This window comes from Scleropages formosus, chromosome 14, assembly GCF_900964775.1.
Source record: "Scleropages formosus chromosome 14, fSclFor1.1, whole genome shotgun sequence".
NCBI classification, from domain to species: Eukaryota; Metazoa; Chordata; class Actinopteri; order Osteoglossiformes; family Osteoglossidae; genus Scleropages; species Scleropages formosus.
Window position 1 is genome coordinate 3,148,916 of NC_041819.1, and position 27,998 is coordinate 3,176,913.

A 27,998-nucleotide genomic window follows, 5' to 3' on the forward strand; every position below is an offset into this window, starting at 1 on the left:
TAGCGAAACAAAAATAAGGTGTCTTGCATAACTATGATTTCTGAAACAGAGGAAGACAAAACATCTAAACAGTAAAAAAAAAAAAAAAAGAAAAAAAAATTGTAAAATAAGCATATGTTTTCATATTTGGTATTAGATATAACTGAGCAGCTAATTATTCAAAGGTGCTTGACTTAATAGACCATGTTTTTTTTTAATTTGTAATTTTAACATGGATTCAAAATTACTTTAAATCCAGTCTGGGATTTATTTTAAATCCAATTCAATTTAAATCCTGTCTTGGATTTTTCATGGTGATTTGGCACATTTATTTGAACTTTTTTGTTGCAATGAAAAGAACAGGCATCCCGCCCAGAAGCTGATCTCTAATACACGATTAGGAGGAAAACCATTCAATGTAGCCTATCAACAGCACTGGTCACAAAAACATGTTTACCTTCTTGAGTAATTAAAACCTATGCGGTGTGCTCATAAGACCTTTCCTTACCAGTCCATCGGGGGTATTAAAGGATAAATGGAAAATAATCAAAGTCACACCAACAACTTATATTATGCTCCAGTTTCTCAGAGTTACATAACACTTTAGCTCATGTTAAACAAGATTCCAATTTCATGTAATAACAACAATAGGAAAACAGAATGTAAGTTTGTTCTTGCACACACAGAGTGAGTATCTGTGTGAGAAAATGAGAAGGAAGCAGGAAACATCTAATGGAAGGACATTCATGGAAACATTTCGTGAAAAAAAGCTCATAATTAAGCAACTAATACAAACCAGACAAAGTATAACATATTGTATTCAGCTTACAATTCAGGTAATCATAACACCTCAGCAATAAGTTGACAAACCAACTTCGTAACACAAATTAACATTAACGAGAGATGATATTCAATCCACCCACCCACCCATCCATCCATCCATGCATCCTTGCTTGTTCAATGCAAGGTTGCTGCGGTGCAGAGCCTACTGCAGAACCACAGGGCATAAGGCAGGGTATACCCAGGATAACTTCATTGCAAGGGAGGCACACACACACACACACACACACACACACACACACACAGCTGAAGCATATCTGTGGACTGTGGGAGGGAACCAAATCACCCAGAAGAAACCCATACAAATATAGGGAAAACATACAGATTACTACTAGCAGACCAAGTCCAGGATGTGTGAAGCACCGGCACTACTCACTGTGCCACACCATTCCCTACAAAGTTAAACGGTGAAATATTTCTGTATTACACAGTCACAAAAGACACACCAGATACTAAAAACAGCATTTGCATTGTAACAACATATTACTCAGTGGGATAATATGCATAAGAAAGCATAAGAAAGGGTATTGCAAAAGCACACAAAAAAGTCAAAAAGCAAAACATAAATTACACAGAATAATATACCCAACAAGTGACAAGGTTCTTCAAACATGACTCCTTTATGCTTCTATTTTAATTGGGATTCGCAATAGCTGTCACGAGTTGCCACAGCCCTCCAGAACAATTTTGACACAGTGCTCCATTCACTAATAGGGTTAAGACATTAATTTCTGGTAGTTGAGGTTTTGTCGGATAATCACTTCAGCTTTTTTCCTGCAAACTTTCAAAAGCAATGCAACATCTGACATTCTGATTAATACTCTTTAATTAGGGGCATCAAACCTAGTCAATTGTAATCTAATCTCCGACCTGAAAGTTCGGAGTGAAATGATTTGCTGATGGAAAATCATGTAGCATAATTCGAGAGTTTCATGAGAGGACCTCAGACGAATATTAAAGGAAACTGAACAACTACATCAAACAGTTTTTCGAAAGATGTTCATTAATTACGCTGGTCAACACTGGCACTCCTAAAGCTATACTTTCTTTCTAGTTTTTATATTTCTTCTGCTAGCTTTCATACATCTGATTCTTATTTCAAATGGGCGTTTAGTGATACACAAGAGGCGAAGATGCCCGATGGGCCCAACATTGGGAACTCTCAAAACCGTCTGTGCTTATGTTGTCTTATTTACTAAACCATTACATCGCCATTATTCTTAACTGACATCACCCAGTGACACGTAACATATTCCTAGCGAAATTCTCCAGCATGTTTTCGTACAACAAGCACAATGAGAACACTTCATCAGCACTGCCACTTCTTTCCTTGTGCATATGGAGGCCATTTCCATTTTGTATGTGCTGGAACCAACAGCTGGGGCAGACTAATGAGGTACTTATGAAAAGGGTTCGCTGATCGACCAAACCTGGCGCTCACCAAAATCCCACATGAACAATCTACACGCTCCCTTGATGCTTTACTCACGGTCTGTGGACCTGTTGGGTGTCTTAATAGTGTACCTACTCAAATAGGAGACTGAGAAATTGGGGATTGGCCAAACTGTGTCTGTGTTCACCTATCAGAAGAACAATTAGTGGCACATCGAATTAGTCTTTTTATTCCCTATTTAAAACAGAGTTACATACCTGAACTGTTTTGATCTAATCTCAGCTGATAATTTGTTCATATCAATACTTTAAGTCACTGGCTATTTGCTAGGAGGAAGCCATAGGCCCTTGAGATCCCAGAAGCAGATATCCAGATGAAAAGCCACCACTTAAAGTGTGTTTCATAAAAAAAGAAAACCTCACCTTCAGGCTTCATTATTCTGCTCACTGGTGATGAATTACCAGGGCATCGCATAACTCAATCTCTTCCACAGACGGCCTATTAATTAATGAGAGTTTGGTTTAAAAGGGCCCTGTAAACTTCCCCTCATTGTATCCCAATGCGCCGCATCAATTTCTGTCATTTCAGCAATCGGACCATCTTTGCTCCTTATTTCCCCCAGTGCTAATGGAGCACACGCTTGCTACCGGGTAAGCAGACAGCAGCTGAAAAGGTGCAAATATTAAGAAACCACAGTTTCAACCTGTCCTCTGCCTTATTTTGCTAGATGGCTGCCTATCCGGTGCCTGAGTTCGAGCTGGTCTCATAAACGTCACACACTCCAGACTCTTCCCTGATCGCTCCATTTCAGATCCGCTTTGTTCCTCGACAATATGGTGGGCTGATAATATTCCACTTTTGAGGCAGTCCAGAGTTTAATGAAAACGAAAAGCCCTATCTCAAGAGGGCTTAAATCTCTAAGCTGGAAAATGACTTATGTTTGAAATCGTTTTGGTGGGGGGGGGGCAGTCTTATCTAGTGCTTTGTTCAAGTCCATTGTTCAGTACAATGATCTTGGAGCAGCACTGTACTGTACACTCATGCAATTCAAAGCTTTGACCCACAGCGGTGCAACAGCTGATCTTATTCCTGTTAGTGTCAAGCACTTTTGAAACTGCGTTAAGGAGATCGAAAGTCCCCCAAACTTGCAAATGTCAGAGTCATTTAACCTGATTGGACAGGAGGTACTGTTACGTTTTAGGATATGGGATGGAAGGTTATCAGTTCAAAGCCCAGGAAGGAGACTGCTGTAGTACCCTTGAGAATGCACATAACCTAAACTGCACTATCCAAATATTCAGCTGTACAAATGGAGAAAAACCAAAATCTGCTTTGGATAAAAGTGTAATTCATGCCACAAGACAATAATAAATAATAAAAAATAAAGATAAAACTTGGCACAAGAATGAAGCAACAATGCAGTGATAACAAAAACAATGGTGATTTATTATCTGTGCTTATTACTAGCAATAATTCATTTGGAAGTTGCAAGCAACTCATCTCATGATGACTTTTGTAAGGAGAGGAAAGAGTGAAAAATGACTTTCCTTTCATAATTCCCTAAAGTAATTGTCTATTGTCCCAAATTAGGCACAGATGTCTATGGCTGAATCATACCTAATAACCTTAAACTTACAGCAATGCTCATGCAGGAAGGATCAATCATTGCTCTATAATGGACACACCTACAGTACAACTGCGCATCACTTGCAGCTCTGTTCCAATCAGTCAAAGGGTTCAGTGCTAATTTACTGGCTACTTCATGATCCCATCTAAGCGTTATCTCCTTTAGCCCTTTGAACTTCCCCACGCTTCCATGACCTGCGATCTATGAACTAAGGTGGCATTCATCCAGCTGCTCTTTATGCGCTGTTACACTAAGCATATGGTGTGCATTGAACTCCTTCTCCATACCATTGACCTTCTAAATCAAAATAAAGCTCTGCAGAAACACTATTTTAAAGGAACCCCTAACGTCTCTAATGCCGGTGCCACAACTAACACTGTGTTGCCATACTCAGATATTACATGGCCTCAACCCACATTACATCACTTCCACCCTGCTTGGCCAAAAATATAATATTTTCTTGTTTTATGCTTTTTTACCCTGTTCCCAACTGTAAAATCAGTGATCATCATTTCTGCTATTACAGATTTACCACAAAAAAACACATTAATCTGTGTTCTTCCATGTCTTTCAGTGAAGTCACTTGAACCACTTGAACTGTATAATTAAGGAAATTATACTGGGCCTTTTATATACAACATTTTATATTAAATATATACAGTGTTGCTTGAAAGTATGTGAACCATAGCAGATGTGTCATGACCAACTCTATATGTTGGTTTAAAGGAAATCATGTGTAGCTGAAAAACAAAAGTAATACATGTACAAAAATAAATCAACCCCAACTTGCATTGGGTAAACCAGGTTTGTAAGTAGTATCTTGTGCATATCATAATCATTTATTCATTTTATAAGTTTTTTTAAGATCATTTTATTTTATACAAGAATAAGGGCATTCCCAACATATATATATATATATATATATATATATATATATATATATATATATGGTGTTTTTTTTTAATCATATATATATATAGGGAATGTTCTTATTATTGTACATTTTATATATATATATATATATATATATATATATACACATATAGGGGGTGCGGTGGCGCAGTGGGTTGGACCGCAGTCCTGCTCTCCGGTGGGTCTGGGGTTCGAGTCCCGCTTGGGGTGCCTTGTGACAGACAGGCGTCCTGTCCTGGGTGTGTCCCCTTCCCCCTCTGGCCTTACGCCCTGTGTTGCCGGGTAGGCTCCGGTTCCCCGTGACCCCGTAAGGGACAAGCGGTTCTGAAAATGTGTGTGTGTGTATATATATATATATATATATAACATTTATTAAATTATCAGTATCCTGGGATAACTGGTTAATTCACTAGGATACTGAAACATACAAACTACTTTTTCAATATAAACAACCATTCTTAATACTGTTGAGTTGTTCAGAAACACCGAGAAAAATCAATCTATTTATTCACATAAATTTAAATTTTGGTTTTTGCTGTAAGATTCATTGCATATTGATTGCACCTTAAGTTGTTTTTATGCCATGTTTATTTTCAATATTCATATGCCAAAGATGATTTATGTGCTTTAAGGATTTTCCGCACTTCTCTTTTTTTCAATTAAGATTCACACAGCATCACAAAGCCAACAACAAGAAAACAGAAAGAAATGCAGCAAATTAATTTAAAAGTCACTTTCAAGGAGCTGTAAATAAAACTAAATGCTTATGTGGTTTGATTATATTCATGTGTTAATCTCAATGAGATTAAATATCTTCTAAAAGGAAGTTTCAACAGTAAAAGGCGAAAGAACACCTTATTGGGAAGAGATATGATTTTGATTACTGCACCAACAATTCACCAGTACACACCAACAATCAAAGGACACTTGATTGAAAACAGTTCAGTGCAGTGATCACAGAAACAGAACTTATATATGGTGCGTAAAAATGTCCAGGTTTGCTTCTGCAAGCACATCAAAGCCATACTGAGATACTGAAGAAATTGCATTTGCTGTTTTTCATGTTAATGCAAACCTGTTAAAGCAAACCAGTTCTTCTGTTCCTTCAAAATGAAACTGTCACTGATTTGTCTGCAAGAATTCAAAGTGACAGACGTGCAGACACACAAAGTGACAGTCGCACAGTATATACACATAGCAGTTAAGGCATCCTGGAGAGCAGTTCCTGGGGTGTGATGTGCATGATGGAAACTGTCATTAAAGAGAACATCCTTGGGCATCGACCAAACCACTGCTTTAACACACTTTTTTGAGCTTCTGTGACAGTTTGACAAGTGCGACTGGAAGTGCTTGTTGTAACAGCGCAACTCATATCAATGACCTCTGACACATCCACAGAAAAAGATTAATCAAACCATGAGCATACATAAGACATAGAGTAGTTAGAAAAAGTTTGTGATCCATTTGGAATTACCTGGATTTCTCCACAAATTGCTCCAAAAAAATTGATCTGATCTTCACTTAAATAGATATAACAAAGACAATCTTATTTTAAATTTTACATCTCCACATCTTTAATGAAAAAAAATGGTTTAAACAAGGTCATTCATGGAAGAAGTATGTGAACAATTATATTAAGTAACTAGTGGAGTTTCAATAGCCTCAACCAAACACTTTCTGTAGCTGCTGATCAGACCTGGATATATGTAAGGAGGTATTTTGGCCCATTCCTCTATACAAAACTATTTAATTTCATGTGTTTTTTTTGGGATGTCTTGCTTGAGCAACCTATTTCAGTTCATACCACAGCATTTCAGGGGCACTACAATGCCTTTATTCAAAATACATATGGAAATATAAACTGTTGTGTGTGTTGTCAAATCAGACTGTCACCATTTCTCAGTGTGACAAAGATTAGATCACATTTTCATAACCATTCCTGCCAAAATCTAAAGGGTTCACAAAGTTATTCTCACAACTGCACAAGGTGGAAGAAAAGCCACAAAAGCATCTCATCAACAGGTTAAATACTCCATTATTTCCCACATTATATGGAAGTTAAATAATGGCTGATCCTTTTATAGGTGCCTTTACTGAAGAGAAAATATATTTTTCCCCCACAAAATAAGACTATCAAGGTTCTTGACGAGACAGAAAAGCTTGTTCTGCAGAGATAGTCATGCTGCAGTGAGAACAGAGCATTCCATTCCCTGGTTGGATAAATAAATGATTTCCTTTTGCAGCTGTTAACCATTTCATCAGCACACTCGCTTATAAGGCTGTTAACCGCTCAGTGAATACAGCACCAACAACAGTTACCAGTGCAGTCACACTGCCCTCCTTCCCCACCGAAGGAGATCGACAGCACCAGCAATAAAGAACTTGTAAAACGGATGTAAACTATCGCAGTTTACATACACATGAAGTACAGGTAAAGCCCTTGTATGTTAGACCGAATCAATGGTAAATTACAGTAAAGGTGAAAAGTTTGAGTACATGTGCAATGGTTGTATCGGATGAACTGGGCAGAAGAGCGAAACACTGCTCCACAAGTGCCCTACGTCTCTGGGCATTGCTGCAGAAGATCTGGGAAAACATGGCGCCTCATTTCTTCATCAGACTTGTTAATAAAAAGCCTTTGTTTCCAACTAGTTTCCAGAAAATGAATCCATATTGATTGGCACTGTATGTACTGCAGCATAAAGGAAATATCTTGATAGCCAAGACAAGAAGAGCAAATTAAAAGATATAAGATGTCCACTCACAGTTGGAGACTTTCCTGGGGTTTATCCCCTCGCCATCCCCTGACCCGCCACAGCCATCCTCATCGTCACAGTCGCCACTGAATGACCACTCCGGAGTCCCGCTGCCCAGCTCAATCAGATCCAGCATCCCATTTGTTGGAATTGCCTTCCCCTGAAGACGCTGAAAAGGAAAGCAAGAATGATGCTTATTCAAGGGAAATCAGGCTTAGCTACCTCAGAGAGAAAATCATACATGGATCCAAACATTTCATATTAGCACTTCTTATACTTTCACAATTAATACACACCATAATATTACTAAACAGGTGGTCCCCGATTTCCGATGGTTCGACATACAATTCTTTTTTTTTTTTTTTTTACTTTACGATGGTGAACAGGCAATAGACATTCAGTAAAAACAATATTTGGAATTTTGAATTTAGATTTTTTCCCGGGCAAGTGATATGCGGAGCGATACTCTCTCATGATGCTGGGCAGCGGCAACAAGTCGCATCTCCCAGTCTGCCATGCAGGGGTGTGTAGTACGTGTCCATTGTGATGAGACATTGAGAAACAACCACGACCAAGCAAAACTTCAGCTGATTCAGACCACTGTGCTTTTTTTTCTGCAAGTTTTGCTCAGTAAGATTTGTGTCAGACAACGGAATCAATAGCTAAACTGGCAGAGAAAGAAGAAATAAAGAAATGTGTTCAATCAACGTTAGAACAAGAGCAACTATTTCAAAAATATTTTGTTCAGATCCTTTTGCAGAACGTAAATGGCGGTTTGATGTGCACTGCTAATGAAATGATTGTGTGGAATTAGGCTTCTACTGAGTCCAGAAGGTACAAATCTAGGCTTGTCAATATATAGGACAGAGCTGGGCAGCAAGAGAAATTGCCTTTTTTGGCATGTGAGACTCCATTTGCATTCACAAGGTCGATTCCTGTTAGGCCGAACCAGCAAAGACAGCACAGTTTCCTTGCTTTAATATTAAGAGTCACAGTGGAGAAAAACCAAGTCATTGCTTAGCTAAGTTTGAACCAAACAATTTCCATTGTTAGAGACAACAGGTAATTGGAACAGCTCAATACAGAGTTGTGTATCAGGGTATAATCATTTACTGATGTCTTCATCATATTGAATTTTTCTGAAAAATCTCTCTCTCCCTGGTGAATCTGGGAATCTGCATAATTTCTTTCCAGTCCTAAAGCTAAACACTTCTGTTTATTACACAGGAAATCCAGTGTGTAATATTTTCATCTTTGTAAACAATTTTGGCATATTTGGACAATTCTTTGTCTTATCAAACTGAATCATCTTGTTCCAGCACTATGTTCCTCCAACACTAACCGTCGCTTACGACTGCCTTCCACTCTCATCCCAACAGACTGACCCCATTACCCCCTCCTTTCCGCTGGATCCCTGGGTGTGAGCTCTCACAAGACATGTCACCAGACCAACCTCCAAACCCTATGTCTTAATGTTACATCCAGAGGGCGTATCCATTCCGTCATTCCATTCTCATTTTTCCATCCCCACCCCCTGACTTGGATTTGGAGTCACACCTGTCCGTCAACGTCAGTCTAGGACAGCCAGAAGTGATTTGCTAAACCAGAAAGGCAGGAATTGCCTAAAGTTCAAAAGTAACTTCCTGGCTATTTGGAGAGCTTGTGAAAAAACATTTTGCTGTAATTTTAATCACTGTCTGTTAAAGCATACTTTACAAATAATTTAGTTAAATAACCACAGCATGCACACAGATGAAGAGGGAATAAAAAAATTATAAATTTAACATTTCTTGGAGATATAAATGAAAGTTAACTTCTTAATGAGTTTTGTCTGCATATTGATATTTCTTAATATACAGTATTTGTCAAGGGAAACATATCCTTCTAATGATACTTATCAGCTCCTTGGTGTTTAATCTGAACTGATATAACACACTATGAAAATACAACAAATGTAAAACAGCTGACTCACTGCAGTAAGTATGGCCTTGTACTTGCACTTTAGCTCAGGTTTTTTTTTTGGGGGGGGGGGGGGCATAAGCTGTCTGATCACTGCATCATTACTTTTGAAGTAGAACTAAGGGGCTTATATTTGTCCACAGAACTGTGTCGTAAATACCTCACACCTTCTCAGTAAACTTCCCAACTCCTTTACTGAAAGGGAAAACAAAAATAACATCCATGATGCCCAAAGCTTAGCTTCCCCAAGGACTATCTTCAACAGCATTCTGCACAAAAACATAAAATATTCTACAGAGGAAAATCCAGATGGCCATTTTTGACAGCAAAAAAAATTAAGAAAATCTTTGAAAAATGTGTTTCTCAGATTAATGTAATTTGTAAAATTCCCAAGACTTTCAATGCGTGTAATCTCAGATTTTCACTTATTTTATTTTTTACTTTTTTCCACACATACACACACACACATTTCTGAACTGCTTGTCCCACACAGGGTCGCGGGGAGCCAGAGCCTAACCCGACAACTCAGGGCGTAAGGCTGGAGGGGGAGGGGACACACCCAGGATGGGACGCCAGTCCATCGCAAGGCACCCCAAGCAGGACTTGAACCCCAGACCCACCAGAGAGCAGGACCCAGTCCAACCCACTACACCATCGCATGCCCTTTACTTTTTTAACATGGATTCAAATTGAAAAATTATTCTGATGTAGTGAAACACTTTCAGTTATTATTATACTGTGGCTTAAGTGACACTTTCATTAACCTTTGCTCATACTTTAATTCTGGACAGAAGAAAGGGATGGCATAATGGCACAGCAGGTAACCTGCTGTGGTTTCCAATCTGTAAATTTACCATTATGCTATCTGCTTTCTACTGCACTTTTCACTAAATAGACAGGATTGAGTGATAACATCAGCAGCAGCCTCCAAGTTAAACTACCTGCTGCTATCAAGGGATAAGCAGAATTAAACAATAATAAAGTTTACAGAAGGTTTCTTGCTCCAAGTTTGCAAAAGTTTCACTCACTCTACAAAATATATTAAAAGCTGTTTCTTTTTTACGATTCTAAATTATATTGCTGGAATCAACAAGCTTTGAAAGATAAGAGGAGGAAAGAAAACCAAGGACAATAATAAAGTGTTCATGTTTGGTAGTACCATATATCCTAGTTAATGAAAATGTAACGACAACCACGTTCCATCTAGTTCAGGTGTTCATACAAAAATCGCACACCTCACACAAAAAACAGTTTTGTCTTGACAGATTCTGCAAGACAGAAATAAAATACAATGTTTTCAGTTATAAAATGTGAGATCTCAGGTGAGCACTGAGACACCGAGTTTTTATACTGCAGTGAAGGCAGCTTAGTGAGCACTGTAGTTGCTGGAATGTGGCATAACTGGGGGATGAAAGCCATCACAAAGGAGAAACACCCCCCCCAGGTGCTCAGTAAAACACTGTTTTAAGATGTTTTATTGAGCAGCCATGACAGATTGACAAGCATCTCTGAAAGTGCTCATTACCAAAGGATGTAAGGCCTTTATGACCTTTGGAACAGTGGAAGATGACAACAATTTACATATTTGATTTGGACAGGATGGGAGAATTGTTTCAAGCGCTGCATTTTTTCCTTGAGATATTAAACATTTCATTGCACCATTCCTTTGAAAGCAGAACTACTCAAACACTATACATTTCTACTGGGTCATTAGTAATGCACGCCCCCTCTTACAGGGGAGGCAGGTTAATATGCTATTAAACATTTTTCAGAGATTAATGTCTTTTATCACAAATATTTCATAATGGGTGATGAAACTTGGAGCTGAAACTACTCATGAAAATTATGGAATTTACAAAAAGAGAGTCCCAAAAAACATTTAAAAAAAAAAAAAAAAAAAAAAATGAAAGTGACCATGCTGTTCAGTTATAATTGATGACAATATTTACCTACAGTGCCATGAAAAAGTATTTGCCCCCTCCCTGATGTTTTATTTTTTTGCATATTTGTCACAGTTAAATGACTGAGATCATCAAACAAATTTTAATATTACACAAAGATAACCCGAGTAAATACAAAATGCAGTTTTTAAATGATGATTTCATTTATAAAGGGAAAAAAAGCTGTCCAAACCTATCTGGCCCTATGTGGAAAAAGTAATTGCCCCCTCCCCCCCTTGTTAAATCATGAATGAACTGTGATTAACCACATTTTTTGGAAAGCTGAGTTAAATCCCACTTGCCACACCCAGGCCTGATTACTGCCAGACCTGTTGAATCAAGAAATCACTTAAACAGAACCTGTTATCTTTGTGTAATATTAAAATTTGTTTGATGATCTCAATCATCTAAGTGAGAGAAATATGCAAAAAAAAAAACAAAAAACATCAGGGAGGGGGCAAATACTTTTTCACGGCACTGTATATCAGTACTAACTATATCAGCACAGGCCAAACCCACTGCACCACCATGTCCCCCTGATACTAGCAGTAGTACTATTATTATAATAGTATAATTAGTTGTATAATTAGTATTAATGAAATAGTATGGGGGGTGCGGTGGCGCAGTGGGTTGGACCACAGTCCTGTTCTCCGGTGGGTCCGAGATTCAAGTCCCGCTTGGGGTGCCCTGCGACGGACTGGCGTCCTGTCCTGGGTGTGTCCCCTCCCCCTCCGGCCTTACGCCCTGTGTTACTGGGTAGGCTCCGGTTCCCCATGACCCTGTATGGGACAAGCGGTTCTGAAAATGTGTGTGTGTGTGTGTGTGTGTGTGTGTGTGTGTGTGTGTGTGTGTGTGTGTGTGTGTGTGTGTGTGTGTGTGTGTGTGTGAAATAGTATATATTATATTATTTTAAAGGGGGTGTGGGGGTGCAGCGAGTTTGGCCTGTGCCTGCTCTCTGGTGGGTCTGAGGTTCGAGTCCCGCTTGGGGTGCCTTGTGATGGATTGGGGTCCCGTCCTAGGTGTGCCCCCTCCCCTTCCAGCACTGCACCCTGTGTTGCCAGGTTGGGGTCTGGCTTACCACGACCCTGCTCAGGACAAGTGGTTTTAGACTCTGTGTGTGTGTGTGTGTGTGTGTATTATAATAGCTAATAGTATACTACAGATATGAGTAATATATACTCTTACTATGCAAGAGAGTCTTATCCTACTCTGCAGAAGGATAAGACTTGTACATGCAAAGTCTAACAAAGGCAAAATGACAACAATAATGATGATGATGATGGTAACAATAATAATGACAACAAGAATAACTTTGTTGGACAACAATGTCTGAATAAATTTAAGGGAAAGAGTAACTTGTTGCAGCCTGAATTGGCCAATGCATAAAGTCTATTTTGCACAGTTTTATGAAAGAGGTCTTTCCATTAAACTGTGCAAAACATGGTAAAATATTATTAGCTGAACTTGCTTGTAAGTGTCATTGCAGCAGGTTTGTGCACAACTGCAGATAACCAAGTGATGTTGTGTCACTCATGAGAGAACAAAAAAAAAATAATAATTTCTAAAAAAAAAAAAAAAAAAAAAAAAGCAAAAATCCGTTCGGGACTATAGCCGTACTAGAACCTCTTACAGAAAAGTTGATACAGTAAAATCCTATTGCTATGGACTCAGCAGAAGGACCAAAGATCAGCCTAGTCGTGAATATTATGTGGGGACATCCATCAAATCCGTTTCCAGCCGTTATATGACAAATCGCAGCAGGCTGCACGGGGTAGATTCCGGAGAGTTATTAGTGCAGTTGGCTGACCTTATTAAGAAATGCAAAGCGCCATATATCTCTCATTTTTTGAGATGACAGACTGATTTTGTAGCCGGTTTCTTAGCTATAGATGAAGGGAATCATTTTGTAACGTGGAAACATGTCTCAAGGGTAATTAAATGACTCATGTGATGAAATAACTCTGAGAACTATGAAATAGTGCTGCCTGTGAAAAGAAAACTAATTTGCAGCCAAAAGTGGTGAACAAAACATTAGTTGCATGTCAATGAACAATGATCAAATATCCACAGAGATCTTAGGAAAACAATGGCCTCATCTGTGTACTTAAATTAAAAAAGGTCAGATTGTAAGTGGTTTAACCAACTGATTTTTTTTTTTTCTTTTGAGTAGCTAGTAGGATAGTGGTTAGAGCCGTTGCCTTTGCCCCCCATTGGTTACAGGTTCAAATCCCACCTACTGTACTGCGCCAGTAAAAATTAATCAGCTATATAAATGGGTAAATAATTGTAAGCTGTTTTGCAGAAACACATACAGTAAATCATAAATTTTTATACATATATAAGCACATGTAGTAGGCCTTTGTTTTGCTCTCTCTTTATATAATGATGATTAATGGTGACATCAATATCTGCATTTCACAGCACATTGTGGTCTAACACAGTCTTGTGGAGATATCCTTTACAACTAATCTTTCTCACATCTCACAGCTCCCGATCGAGGGTATATATATATCACAGTAAAAGTTCAAACTTATTAACAATAATTCTCCAAATTTATCACAACCAGGAAAGTGTTACATTAAAAAATGAACGTGGCTACACTCAAGCAAACTGGTCTGAGATTGTGATGAGCATCTATTCCACCTTGAATCCAGAAGAGTGGCGAGCTTAATTATTAATAATTAATTTCTTTATTTTTTTCCCTGTAGCATACTGACTGCATGTTTTCCTGATATCAGGAGACATAATACTTACACAACATTGTCACTGCACATGTTTTTAGGGGTGGACACAATTGAGCTGTCAAAACATGACCGTTCCCATGACTTTAATTAGTGGTAAGAACCAAGCCTCTGTTCCACCAACACACCATGTAAAGGAGATGGAAGGTCTATTACTAAAGGGTCCTTTATGGTAAAGGGAGGGAAAAAAAAGCTGTTAGATAAAAAAGAGAAAAAAAGAACAATTGTGGGGTTCAAATAAATTGATCAATAAGTGGAAGGATTTTGATGTACAAGTAACTGTTAAAAACAGCTTAGCAGAAAAAACTGGTTTGAGTCATGAGAATTTACAGAAATGGTTGTAAGAACCAATTCACTTGAGAGTTCAGGGTTAATTTAAACTTCAATTGCTGTTATCCTTTCTCAATGAAATCATGTGTGTGGAAATTGCTCTGGACTGGTCAAACAGCCTTTTATTTGACTCCTTACACAGCACATTTGGTAACAAGTTCTTGGTTTTTCAAAGGAAAATAATGAGCTCAGGTGTTAAAAACACAGTAACTTCCATTGATATTTAGAAAATCATATGGAAATGCCCTATAAACCAAGGTAACTGTAATTCCACTGGCTCATCATCACCTGTCAAGTTAAATATGAACATGACTGGTGTTGATTGCATAGAAAGTAATAAATGAGCTGAATGGAAATTCATCCATCCAATTTCAATAGCTGCTTGTCCTGAGCAGGGTCGTAGTGAACAAAACATTCCCAAAGCACTGAGCACAAAGGTGAGGGAGGGTACACCTTGGACAGGATGTAAATGGAACCCATCATATAAAAATATGGGTAAACTAATATAATCCATTTTCATTTGAGTTTTTGAGAGGTCATGTCAAAATGGACCTAAAAAAAAAAAAAAAAACGGCATTTAAAACCTTACATTTTTCCAGTTAAATCTTTTAAGTTTACCTTTGTATACTCCACAAACTAATAATGAAACTAAGACAGATGTAACTGAGATGTTTAAGAAATATACATGTTTTACTGATGTGTACTTGACAAGGACAAACTATTTTTCTTTAGTGTAGCATAATCCTAACACTGCATTTTGCTAAACATTACCTGCAAGTCTGTACAAAATAAGTAATGACAGATCATGAGGTGTTTCATAATGCAAATACCTTATTAAATGTTAAAATCAAAACTGGCAAACATTTTGCATCCTATGGGGAAAGGGAAGAAAACTGCTTTCCCCCAGCTTATCAGACACATAAAACTCACTGGTGATGCTGAACGGTTTTGACTCAACTAAAAAGTAATTTTCTCCATATCTTTAAAAGCATCAGTATGAAATATGCTTTATTTTGCTGTTTCACCTGTTGAGCAATTATGATTTGTTCAGTGAGGGTGTATCTATAAAAAAGAAGAAAGCTGTAGTAAAAAGCAATTTTACAACATGCATTTCTCCTCCAAGTCAACATCAGCACAGGCTTAAGAGATACACGCTGCCCAGAAATCCTCTGTGTGTGTGTGTGTGTGTGTGTGTGTGTGTGTGTGTGTGTGTGTGTGTGTGTGTGTGTGTGTGTGTGTGTGTGTGTGTGTGTGTGTGCGCCTGAGTGCTCGTCTGGCATAATTAAATATGACCTGTGCCAATCTCTCACTGGGTTCACTTAGAGCACAGCCTCCATCACTTTAATCTTCTCCCCATCACAGTCACATAACGCACAATGTTTAATTAGGAATTATAGAAATAACTTGACACTTTATTTTGGCTTTATACAACTGCTCATTTCATTGCGCAACATGTGTACACCATGCAGTGGGGCGCAGTCACAACAACAGACAACAAGGTCTGTTGATGTTGCAAATAATTAATAATATGTTAAATATTATTATATTAAATATTAAATATAGAAATCTATTTTTAAAATACATTAAACTACTAATTTATGAAAAGTTGATTTAAAAAAAAAAAAAAAAAACCTTTGGGAAATAACAGAATTTTTGGTAAAGTTTAAGACATCAAATGAGGAAAATAACATTATTATTATTATGTAATATGTGTACATTATTATCTCTCCTTTTCATTCCTACATTATTGACTGTTTGTACAGTGCAGAGCAGCCATGGAGAATAAAGCACGAGATGGTACATATGGAAATTAGGGCAAGATTGGATCCTGGATCCACGCACACACACACACACAGAAACCGCTTGTCCCAAGCAGAGTCGTAGCAAGCCAGAGCTTAGCCCAGCAACATAGGGCGTTAAGCTGGACTGGGAGGGGACACACCCAGGACGGGATGCCAGTACATCACAAGGCACCCCACACAGGGCTGGAACCCTAGACCCACCAGAGAGCAGGCACAGGCCAAACCCGCTGCGCCACCGCGTTCCCCCCCTTCAATAATGTCCACTCCATCATATATTCCGATGAAAAATATGAGATGGAACAGTACAATTAATGAATGAGGACAGTCTTGATTCTGGTTAATTGGTGGTCGTTCTCATCACGAAGTCATTTCAGAATGGATAGAATGATCCAAACACTTGCAGAGTCTGAAGCACTTCTTGTGGTCAAACACATTTTCCCTGTCCTGCCCGGATGCACCATGGTGGCAGGATGCTGTGGGAATTTCTTTCTCCAGAGTGCTTTTCAGTTCTGATAAATACTGTAACATAGGTCAAGGGGTTTCAATTCAATATTACAGACTACACACCACTTACATGTACTACAGCTTTCTGTTCATACAGCAAAGATTAAATTGACATGAACAAAAGTAATATTTCTTCCTACATTTTTACCTCATTTGTTCAGAAATAATTTGTATTACTTTTTGTATTGTATTGTATTCAGCAAAATTTGAGTGAAGTTAAAAAGCATGCTTGCCATATACACATGGCTTTATTATAAGTCAGGCATTAAACATTATCATTCATTCTCGTTTAACTCAGACCTTTGTCCAAGGTGACTTACAGTGTTAGGTTCGATTACTATGCTATTTACATTTATTTACCCAGTTATATGGCAGTGTAGGTTCCTTGATCAATGGTGTGACTGCAGGAGCACGGACTTAACTTTTGATCACAAGACTACAGGTCTAACCACCAGTCTCCTTACTGCCCCTAAAATGTTGTGTGCAGCCAATTTAAATCTAAAGACTGGATATATATATCTTGTGTTTATCAGTAGTAATAAAAGAAAATTGAGATGGGGCAATCTTGGTACTACAGGAAATTGCCAGGAATGTCATGATCACCCTCATATCAGGGAAAACAGTGGGTGCGCTCCATCTAATTAACCATGGATTTCTGGTTGACATAGCAAGCGTAAAGTATAACCGGGCTCATTAAAACTGAAACATAAAAACCTTCATTCCCCAGTGCAGACTTTTTTTTCTTGTTTTTTAAAGCATATGTGCACAGACAGAAAATAATAATACAAGATAAATAACAGAATATTCAAGCTGAAGTAACATAAGGAATAACTCCCTGTAGAGTGATTCAACTATACAAAAATTTTTATGAGAATGCCTAAAGAATTAAAAGCTAAATATTCAAAATGACTTCATAACTACAGTGTCAACTTGAATTTTGTATGTGTGTGTGTGTATGCATAATACAGCTATGTACTGTAGTTCATAGTTATACAGTGATATAAAATACAGACTGTTTTGAATGGGTGATGTGATGCTTGTCAAAACTATGTTTTTTAATGTTAAGTAAAGTGGATTTTACTCATTTTAATTAAGAGCACTGCTTTTAGTAATATTATTGGAAAAATATTTCTATTCAATAAAAACACCAATTTAAATGTCTTAAACTGCAAAAGCTGACTTTCAGAAATAAATAAATCATTATAATGAATTCCTTCTCCTTAATTCTTCGGCTTTGATCAATTACCTGCTAACTGACTCTGATGAATCAATGCTTTAAGTTTCTAAATTATTCTGTTCAAGCTTAACAAATGATTAAATAAGTGAAGAGAACATGTTTTATTACAAAAAACACCCACTCATTTTACTAACAACTTCACAAATATGAATTTTTTTGTGATTAAGTATTTAGCTAAGGCCTTCAAATTAACATGGTTCGAGCTATTCGATTCACTTAATGAACTGCTCAGCCATGGCTACCAAATGACAAGATGAGTCAACACATTCTTCTTGAAATGTAAAGAATTCAAATTTCCACTACATTTGAAACAGCTGCAGAGCAGGTAATGGGCACCTAACACATATTCAGTTGATAATAGGAGTGGCAACAGAAACAGTCAGCAAAAGGTGGTATGCAGAAGAAGATAGCTAGTTTTGCTGAAATCAAAACTACATCCCCAAGGTTTACACTCTGGAACTAAGTAGCTTATAGCCACAACTTAATCTGTTTTCAATAAGTAGCTATTACAGCCATACATTAAAACAATTTACTGGATTTTCTGCACATAAAATCCTAAAGTTTTCAGTTTGTTATGCAAGGCTGTTATGTAAGGTTCTCATATGATGTTGTGACTGATTTATGTCAATTTTTCAATGTCGTCAGAACAATTGAAACACCCGACAAAAAAAAAAAAAAAAAAAAACACTTTGGTTTCCTAAAACACATTTCAAAGCTGTTCATCCAATATGCATTCAAATACTCTCAACATAGCATTTGTTAGAGATATGTTCATTCACTCAGTAATATACACAATGAATGTAGGCAACTCATATTATTACTGTCAAATGCAAATGAATCTTAATGAAGACATATCCACTGAGAAAAGCTATATATCATATCACCTGCAATAAACAAAACCTATGAGAATCCTGCAGTTATAACAGTGCAAGAGCAGCCTAACTCCAAAAAGAATATACAAGTAGGCATATATGAGCTGGTGATGTTTATTCAGAATAAACATTAACTGAAACATCTCCAGCAAATATAGTTGCTATTTAAGCACAAATCCTGGGATGACAGGCCAAATCCACCCTCACACTAACATATTTATATCAAATCCATCCATCATGAACCTTTTTTTGTTAAAACATTGTCTGTCATGTGCTCCAAGCTTCTAACCCGAAATCGCTGGATAAGAGATTACCACTTTTGTGTAATAATTATACATTTATATGAAATCTGTCATTACAGAACATTTTTTGATAAGAAAAATGTTTATCATGGGTACGGTACAGGCGGGCTGCCGAAACAAACACCCTGCATACTGTGTAAATATGAGGCTGTTACTTGTAATTAACAGGAGTACCCGAGGGCCTGAGTATTTATCCTGTCGTAAAACATCCTCAAAGGACGCAGAAGTGAAAGCAGGAAGGAAAGCCCAGTGGCTCGCGCACTGCACTGATTTACAGCATAGGGAACTGCCAAGACACAGTTCATAACCTCAAATAGCCCCAAGTCTACAGAATATGACATAGACAGTAAACAAACAGTGCTATTTTTGTGTCGGTGTGCTTGGCACTGTCTAGTACCATCTTGTCACATTCATTGAACACTAATGCCATTGAACAAAAAGTAACCTTACTCATGTAGTGTTAAAACTGCTCATAATTGCTATTAAAACCATAATTTAATAACTAATTTCACCTTCACAATCCAAAACATATGTAGATCGCTTGTAAGATTTTGTTTTCTTTTTTAAATTATTTATTTTGTGCTACCATATGGTCTAGTCATTCTGGCACAACACTACAGAAGAAAAACAGCCCGATACTCAGAGCAAATAAAGCAATTTTTTTAAAAAAAGAAAAATACAAGCACATACTTTATGGTCCCCATAAAGGTTTCCACTGGCTTAAAAGTACAATTAATTGAGTGTTTAATGCAATTAAATGAGTGTATTTTATAAATCATATGCACTGTATTGAATCCCATTGCAGTTCTGCTCAACCACTCTGTACTGCAGGGCATATTTCACATCATTGTCAAATAATAGCTCAGCGAAAGCAATAAGCTTAACACTAACACCTACCTTTTGCACAATGTGACAAAACTAGTCAGAAAACGTAAAGCTATGTCAGTATTTAACTGGAGCTACTTTGAAGTATACTTTTTACAAAATCGCAAGGCTGCCTAGGCCTTCAGACATCAAAGACCACACTAAATACAGGGAGATGTGGAGCGCTTCCTTCATTATTCATGTAAAAATGAATATTTTACATGCTTCTACATTTATGGCACGCTCCACCAAAGAAGGGTGTTACCACTATGATGTGCTAATGTCACACAAAGACCCTTGCTTTACTACAACAGGAACATGGATTAGATCAGATCCAAGATCTTTATGCTCTGATGAATTATTGAAATTTTTCTTTATTTTATACATATATCTGGTGGGTCTGGGGTTCATGTCCTGCTTGGGGTGCCTTGCGATGGACTGGCGTCCCATCCTGGGTGTGTCCCCTCCTCCCCGAGCCTTGCACCCTGTGTTGCTGGGTTAGGCTACAGTTTGCAGCGACCCTGCTTGGGACAAGCGTTTTCAGACAATGTGTGTGTATATATATATATATATATATATAATGAACAAATCCTGTTTCTCCAGCTTTCATTACTATTAGACATTCAAGACACACAGCTGAATAGTTGCAACTGAAAAGCAGAGATTACCAAGTTTCCCACACTTTTGATCTTGATGAGCAATGTTAAGATTTCTGGATTCTGCCTTTTTGTGACAATCTCAAAAGGTTAGATTCACATAACATACATGCAGCCTGGTGTACCCTTAAAAAGGCTTTTTAAAGGAGGGATGGACCCTTGTGAGGAAACACAGCATCAGACTTCAACCTATTCCCCCAAAGCAGTGGGCAGAGGGATGGGCAGCAAGGAAGCACCTGCTCAGTGGAGAGCTGAAGCGCTTCAGCAAACCTGAGAAGCCGTCACTGTCTGTCATGGTCTACACCTCTCCATATCACTTGTCATATTATTTATAGATCTGAAAATGTGCTGATTCTTATGGGAGGGAATAAGTGTCACGTGGAGGTTTAGTATGACACATGAATTCAATATACAATGCCTTTCGTGCTCATGCAGAGCAGACATGGTGTAAAATTCAGCCAGCCTTACACTGATCTGACAGGCAGAATTTACTTTCCTAAGTGTGAGATTAATACCTTGTTCTTCAACTTGGATTTTTTTTTTTTTTCCCATTTTTTCAACCTCTTATTTTTAAATGATTATTAATACGTGTTTGAAGCCTTCCACTTCATAGCAATGGGGCAATTTATAAAATATATGATAACTGTATTAAAATATTTAAAAGAAATTAATTTCTTTAATCATTTGTTTTAAATTTAGGAATTAAGATTTTGCAAGTTCCAATTAGTAAAAGAGGAAGAAAAAAATCCACATCTATGGTAAAGCACCTGTAGAGTGCTGTTTTTTCAAATATATTTTGCAAAAAATTGTCCTCTAGCATCACCTCTAAATTTTTTTTATTTATAATGTAAACTGAACAAGTTGCCTAGCGTTGCATTTATATTTAGAACACACAAAATGTATTTGAATAATGAATCTCTACTCTCTAGTTCTTCTGAAGTCTATTTTTAACCCACGGTCCAGCAAGTATTTTAATTCACATTCCAAAATACTTCAGTCAGATGCTTTGTGTTTCCCCATACATAAATCAAAACTTATCAAAACTATTTTCACACAAAAAGTTAGTTTTCCTGGCGCTGAATAGGAAAAAAAAAAAAATCATTACAAAAAAAAAAACCTTTGAACCCCATCCAAACACAATATTTGATCCAAGTTTGCATGCAATAACCTGAGAAGTGCCATATCGTGTGAAAATTTGTAAATGCAGACATTTGCGATAGTACATGCCATAGTCTTCTCTTTGTGAATGGAATAGACAAGAGTCTGACAGCCCACAGAGCCTTGTGGGAACTTGGCAGTAAAAACAGTGGAATATGATATTTTAGTTTTATTTACCTGGCCATTAAAAAAAAATAAGAAAAAAAAAAAAACAGTAAAGGATAGATTAGTAAATGATTATTACCACTTTAAAGCACTGATTTTCAGTTCACTAACTTATCAAAATATGAGCACGCATGCAGGAAAAAATGTATTATGAAACAGAGTCTAAGGTCAAAAACTACAGTTTGTATTTTTAGCTGGATTTCACAGAAGAAAATGAAAACAGTTTTAATGTCCTCAACTAAGAGATCAATACCAACACGACAGAGGTAACAGATGGGCACAGTTACAGCGGTGGAACAGCATTGTCAGGAGGTGACGGTGCAACGACAGGACAATAAGGAAAAGTAAATTGCTCTGCTCAGCATCTAGAGCCTGTTTGGAAACGAACACTTCCTTCAGGGGACAGAGGGCACTCACTTGAATTATTTTTTCAACTAAATGTGTCACGTTGAGTGTGCCAATCCTTGATCATCGTTGTTTTGCAAAAGAACAGCATCTCACCCTCAAAGTGGATTATAAAGGGAAAACAACAATAGTACCCTCTGTCCAACTCCTCTGGGCAAAAAAGAAGTGCTACTGTTTAGGAGTGGAAAGAAAATGCCTATTTTAATTGCTTAAAAATAAAATCTTTGCCAGTGTTTCACTTTCATGGTACCTACTCAATTGTAGGACAACTCTTAAACTTGTTAAAATAATCTGAGCAGTAGATAAATGGATGATGGATGATGGATGATCTGGACAGAAATGAAGAACCAGTTTAAACAACATCAATTAAATTATATCTTATCTTAATAAATGTGATAAATAGTACAAGCTTTAAAAAAATCAAAAAAATTAGTTAAACTGTGGGGATGAAAGGTAGTAAACCTAAAAATAAAGAGGTAAAAAACTGACAAAAAGGATTTTTTTAAATAACACTTAAAACCTAACTTTGGAAAGCATTGATGATTTTAGTTTCATTTTCAGACATTTTGAAGAAAAAAAATCAACTTATGTATTGATTTTCTCTAAAAGGAAAATGTATAACATTGTAGCTCCAGCCCCAAACACTGGCCATGGCGATGTAAGTAAAAAAAAAAAAAAAAGAACAAAGAATAAAATAAAAACAAAGAAAAATAAATTCTGAAGTGAAAACACATGTTGCCCTCAAACTTGGATAATTCATAATTCATAGCACAGGCAGATCATTAATATGGATTGTATTGCAACTGTTCTTATCTTGGAAAAACAAAAGAATGAACAATCGTCATCTACTTTTACAGGGTATTTTTTTTTTGAGACAATATGCACTGAAGAACAAAAGGGTAAGCAGGAGGGTGGGAAAAACAAAACCAACAGAATCCCATCTGAAATTGCTATGGTAATTGTAAACAGAGTGTGAAAAATATTCCAGCCACATCCCAAATGCCGAGACAGTCTATTGAGACAGAATTATTTTCCTAAGTATTATTTTATCATCACTAATGTATAGCACGGAGAGAACAGGTCGGAGTCCTTGGTGGTTTCCACCATCTTATGCAGGAGTTATGTCTTCTGATACATCAGAAAAACTCCTGACTTTGAGCACTGGAAAGGTGACCTGATTAGACCCATAAAGTTTGGAGTCACACAGCTTGAAACCCCTTACCGACGCTGTTATTATGAAGTTCATCTGCGTTTCATTTTTTTAGCTGTACTCAAAGGAAACGTGTTCTGCCACTACCTTCATAAATTAAGTATAACATTTCAAAAAGTTTGACTCTGCAATTCAGATGTGATTACCATGACTTCAACAAGAGGACTCTAGGTTATGATTAACAAATCAGCGCTTATTAAGAGCACAAGGAAATTAGGTTACTCTTAAGATACAATTTAAATGCTTTACTGCAATATTCCGCATTCAGGTGCAGTACGTAACATGGTACTAGAAAGAAAATTCTGCACATCACTAGTACAGGAATATTTAGATAACATTATGTCTGTGTGGGTATGCATGTGAGGGTGTACATAACCCCAGATGGTACATCCCTGAATGGTTTATATTAGGTCATGCAGTATTTATAAAAATGTGCACATCTGTCGAAGAATCATTTACCCTCGCGGGGTTTGCCTGCACTCATGATCTGTATTGAGTCTACAGGGAAAAAAAGACAGAACTGCTGCCAGTGGACAAGGAACAACTGAACAACTCAAGAGGTACCAGCGGAGGAAATGTAGCACAGTAAATTCAATATATGTATGAGTGAAAACAAACTTCATTGTTTAGCTAAAAGAACAGATCTCCCCAAGCGCTGCATGTTTTCTGAACCTAAATAAATAAATAAATCTTTCCATAATGGCCACCCAATGAATTAAAGTCCAATGGATTCTGACAAGGGAAAGTACTCGTTGCAAAAGGCAGCATCCAAGCCATAATCTTCATGGCATTCCCTTGATTTGTCTTGCGGCTTGGAGTTGTCAAGCTTTTGGCACATCCTCTGCAATGATTACTCACCAGTGCAATGTAGTGGGAGGTCTGCTCTATTCTAAGTCAATAAAATGGAGGGAAATTAACTCACTCAGATGGAAGCCAGGAAGGGGCATTTTCCCCACACGGCTGTTTATTGAGGGAATGGTGACAGAAAGGAAGCCGGGTTCCATAATAAACCCGACAGAGGATAGTGAGTCCAGCACTCCTATTAATCCATGTCTCTGAGAAAACTAATTTAATTTATTTTACAAGTAGCCTACCGAGGAAAATGGCAGTGGCTTACATTAAGGGATTTACTTTTTGTTGTCTTCAGGATTTGTCTTCCTCTAAGACACTGAGGTCAGTGGAGGTCATTACCCATTTAATCCAATTTTCAGATAACACATTTATACCACATAGAACTGTCTGTCTCTCTATCTCTCTGCCATTGATTGCCAACCAGCATCTGAAAAACATATATCAACTCTGGATTCAATCCAAAACGCTGTCCCTCTCATCACCAGTTGCACATTTACAAACAATCCAAGGGAATAGATGTAAGAGCACAAACAGCTGGGATGCATCTATAAGAAATTTGAATTCAGACACCTCAGGGGGATAGGATGGCCACAGAAAGAAAGTAAGGAAGGAAAATGCCTATTTGCAGATAGATACAAAGGATTTCAGCATTGTGTTCAAAGAGCTATGCTTTGATTTAAATGTTGTTAGACTGTACTGACTGAACCACCGGTTCTAATGTCTCTCTCATTGTGTATTCTTAAGCACTTTTTAATAAGTTTTCTGGAAAACTGCTGCTCCTTTTCTTCAGAACTCGCTAATACATCTTGCTGAAATTGTATTAAAGCCAACAGTAAGGATGACATTGGGGAGAAAACAAAAATGTGAATTCCCAGCCGAAAGAAAATTAACTGACATTCCCTTTGGCTCTAGCATCCCACGCAGCATGTGGCAAGAGCAAAGTAAAATGAGAATGACCTCACTTTGTTACCACAGACATAATAATAATAATAATAATAATAATAATAATAATAATAATAATAATAATAATAAAAAGGAGGGAACTTTATTTATTTCCAAATCCTATTGCATATGCAGCTCGGGAGACGAGGCTGGGTCCTGCGAGTCCTGGTCTGAGGGTCCCATCATAGTATAAGATGCTACTTCTGGCAGAATTCGATAGTGCCCCCCACCCCCCACCCCATGAGCTCTGTTCCCCCTCTCAGACAGCCCCTTGAACCTCTTCACAGTGCAGCACTTGAAGTACTGTCATTCACACGGGACGAAACGCCAGGCAGCCGGTGCCAAAGGAAAAAACGTGCTTTACAGCAAATTTTTATTTTAAATAAGCTTTGCTGTCATTGAAAGGGACTTGGGACATCCTTTATGGCTCAGGACTGCTGTTGGGAACTATCGAACAAACATAGCTCCTGGACACAACTAGGCATTTTGAATGTTAACACTCTGAAATGAGAAGCAGAATGAGATATAAATGATTAACCAAAGAAAAAAAAAAACACAACACCCGCTGTTCTGTGTGAGAATGTTCCAAAGTGGCAAATAGTCTAAACCCAAACAAAAGCTATTCATGGTGGATTTAAATTAAGCCACGCGGGGCTGAAAAGGGTAATGGATTCCAGATTGATTTGCTTTTGATGGATCTGATTGTGAGATGAGGGGCTTGCAAAGAATTAATCAGAAGAAGTTGATCTGGGGACCTTAGGTGAAAAAAGAGATTTCCTGTTTTCGTGTCGCCTCACGGGTTCTTCTGTGCTGGTGTCCTATCGCAGACCTAATTAGGCAGGCTCTCGGCGTGGACTGCTCCGTTAGCCAAATATGAAGGGACGCAAATGCCACGACCCGGATATGGTAAATCAATGAGACGAAAGAGGAGGGCAGGGGTCTCAACTGTAATGAGTAATTGATTTGTCAGTTTTTTCTCTGTCCCCATTATTTACATATAAATGAAAACTTTTATCTCCCTGCCCACCTGCTTGAACTTCATTGCTGAGGCCTTTCCAGATGACAGATGTGACTTCATGCAAATATGAAAAGCTATCCACTTTGAACCACCAATTTTGAAAAAGGACATTATTCTTTTAACACTCTGTCTGATGCACTGCTCTAAATTACCATTTTGTCTATATTAGCATCCTTTTTATGTTTAACATTTAACAGCTACATCAAGGATTTATCGTTAAAAATCAAAGAGCAAAACCATGCAATTAGAATGCATTAGACTAATGGGGTTGGGCCAGATAGGTTAATATCACAGGGAGGAATGATGAATGCTCAGGCTGCTAACCTAACACATTCACTAGAACCCATAAACACATTTCAATAACCTTTGCTATTCTATCACATGAACTGGCAGCTCAGGTGGCGAACTACAAGGGCTGGAGTGGATGTCATCCTATATGGTCTCTGTGAAGCAAATCCAGAAGAGCGAAACACAAAGCTTGTTTAATGAGTGCGTTGTTCACCTTACAGAACCCCATCCTTCTGCTTACTGGACTTAAAGCCAAACAACATCTGTATTTGTGGACTTAACAAGGCCACACTGACGAAACACAAATGGCACTTTCACCCAGAAGTGTCTCATCCGCTCCCTGCAGTAAGTCATGTGAAACAGAGCAGGCACCTTCATTTAACCAACCATGAAGAGCACAGCAATGAACACCAAACTGCAGAGAACAAGAAAAAACAGAACGTGCTGAAATTTATACAAACTCAATTACGTGTTTTGCATACAGCAACACACCTGATAAAATGAAGAACTGTTCTGACCAAAAAAAAATTTAAAAACCCTACATTTGAGGAATTCCCAAATTATACAGTCGGGCGCCTTTGTCACCGTAGATGATTGGGTTCAAAAATTACTTTTCCTTATGGAACTCATTAATGTAGCACTATTCTGATATATGCATTACATGGTAGCGCATCCATTTCACCTTGAAGAATAAATGAAATTTTCAGCCCAATTTCTTTCTTAACCCTGCCTTGTTTTTTTTTTTTTTTTTTAATTTTTTTTCCTCATCATTGCTGCTGCAAATAATATCCATCGCAAAGCAGGGTACATGAGTTCTTCTCAGGGCAGTCACACACATATTCATTGAAACACACACAAAGGTAGCTTTGCCAGTTCACCTGAAACGTGTCTTTTGCCTTTGGGGGAAACTACAGCAATCAGAGAAGAAGCCACATGAAGAAACTCAGAGTGCAGCAGCTTCGATGGACCATTGCCACCTGGTATGCCATTGTATTATTATTATTATTATTATTATTATTATTATTATTATTATTATTATTATTATTATTACCACTACTACTACATAGTTTTATTCCAAGTAACTTACAAGTCATTATTTTGCACTAGCACTAGTTTGCCAAATGAAGTGGGTATTTCTTTCTGTCAGTGGGTATGGTAATGTAGATCTTACTCGGTTCCTGTCTTAAGCGAAGAGTTGGGGGGGCATGGTGGCACAGCAAGTAGCGCTGCTGTCTCACAGCACCTG

The 27,998-nt window shown here is 37.7% G+C and overlaps 1 protein-coding gene across 1 annotated transcript in view; it reads right to left on the bottom strand.

Annotated features, from left to right (window-relative positions):
* LOC108942319 (glypican-5-like) overlaps window positions 1-27,998 on the bottom strand; it is a 129,482-nt gene that overhangs the window by 48,996 nt on the left and 52,488 nt on the right. Inside the window, exon 7 of the mRNA XM_018765585.2 lies at window positions 7,517-7,676. Coding sequence (XP_018621101.1) covers window positions 7,517-7,676 — 160 coding nt within the window. The remainder of the gene's footprint in view (window positions 1-7,516; window positions 7,677-27,998) is intronic.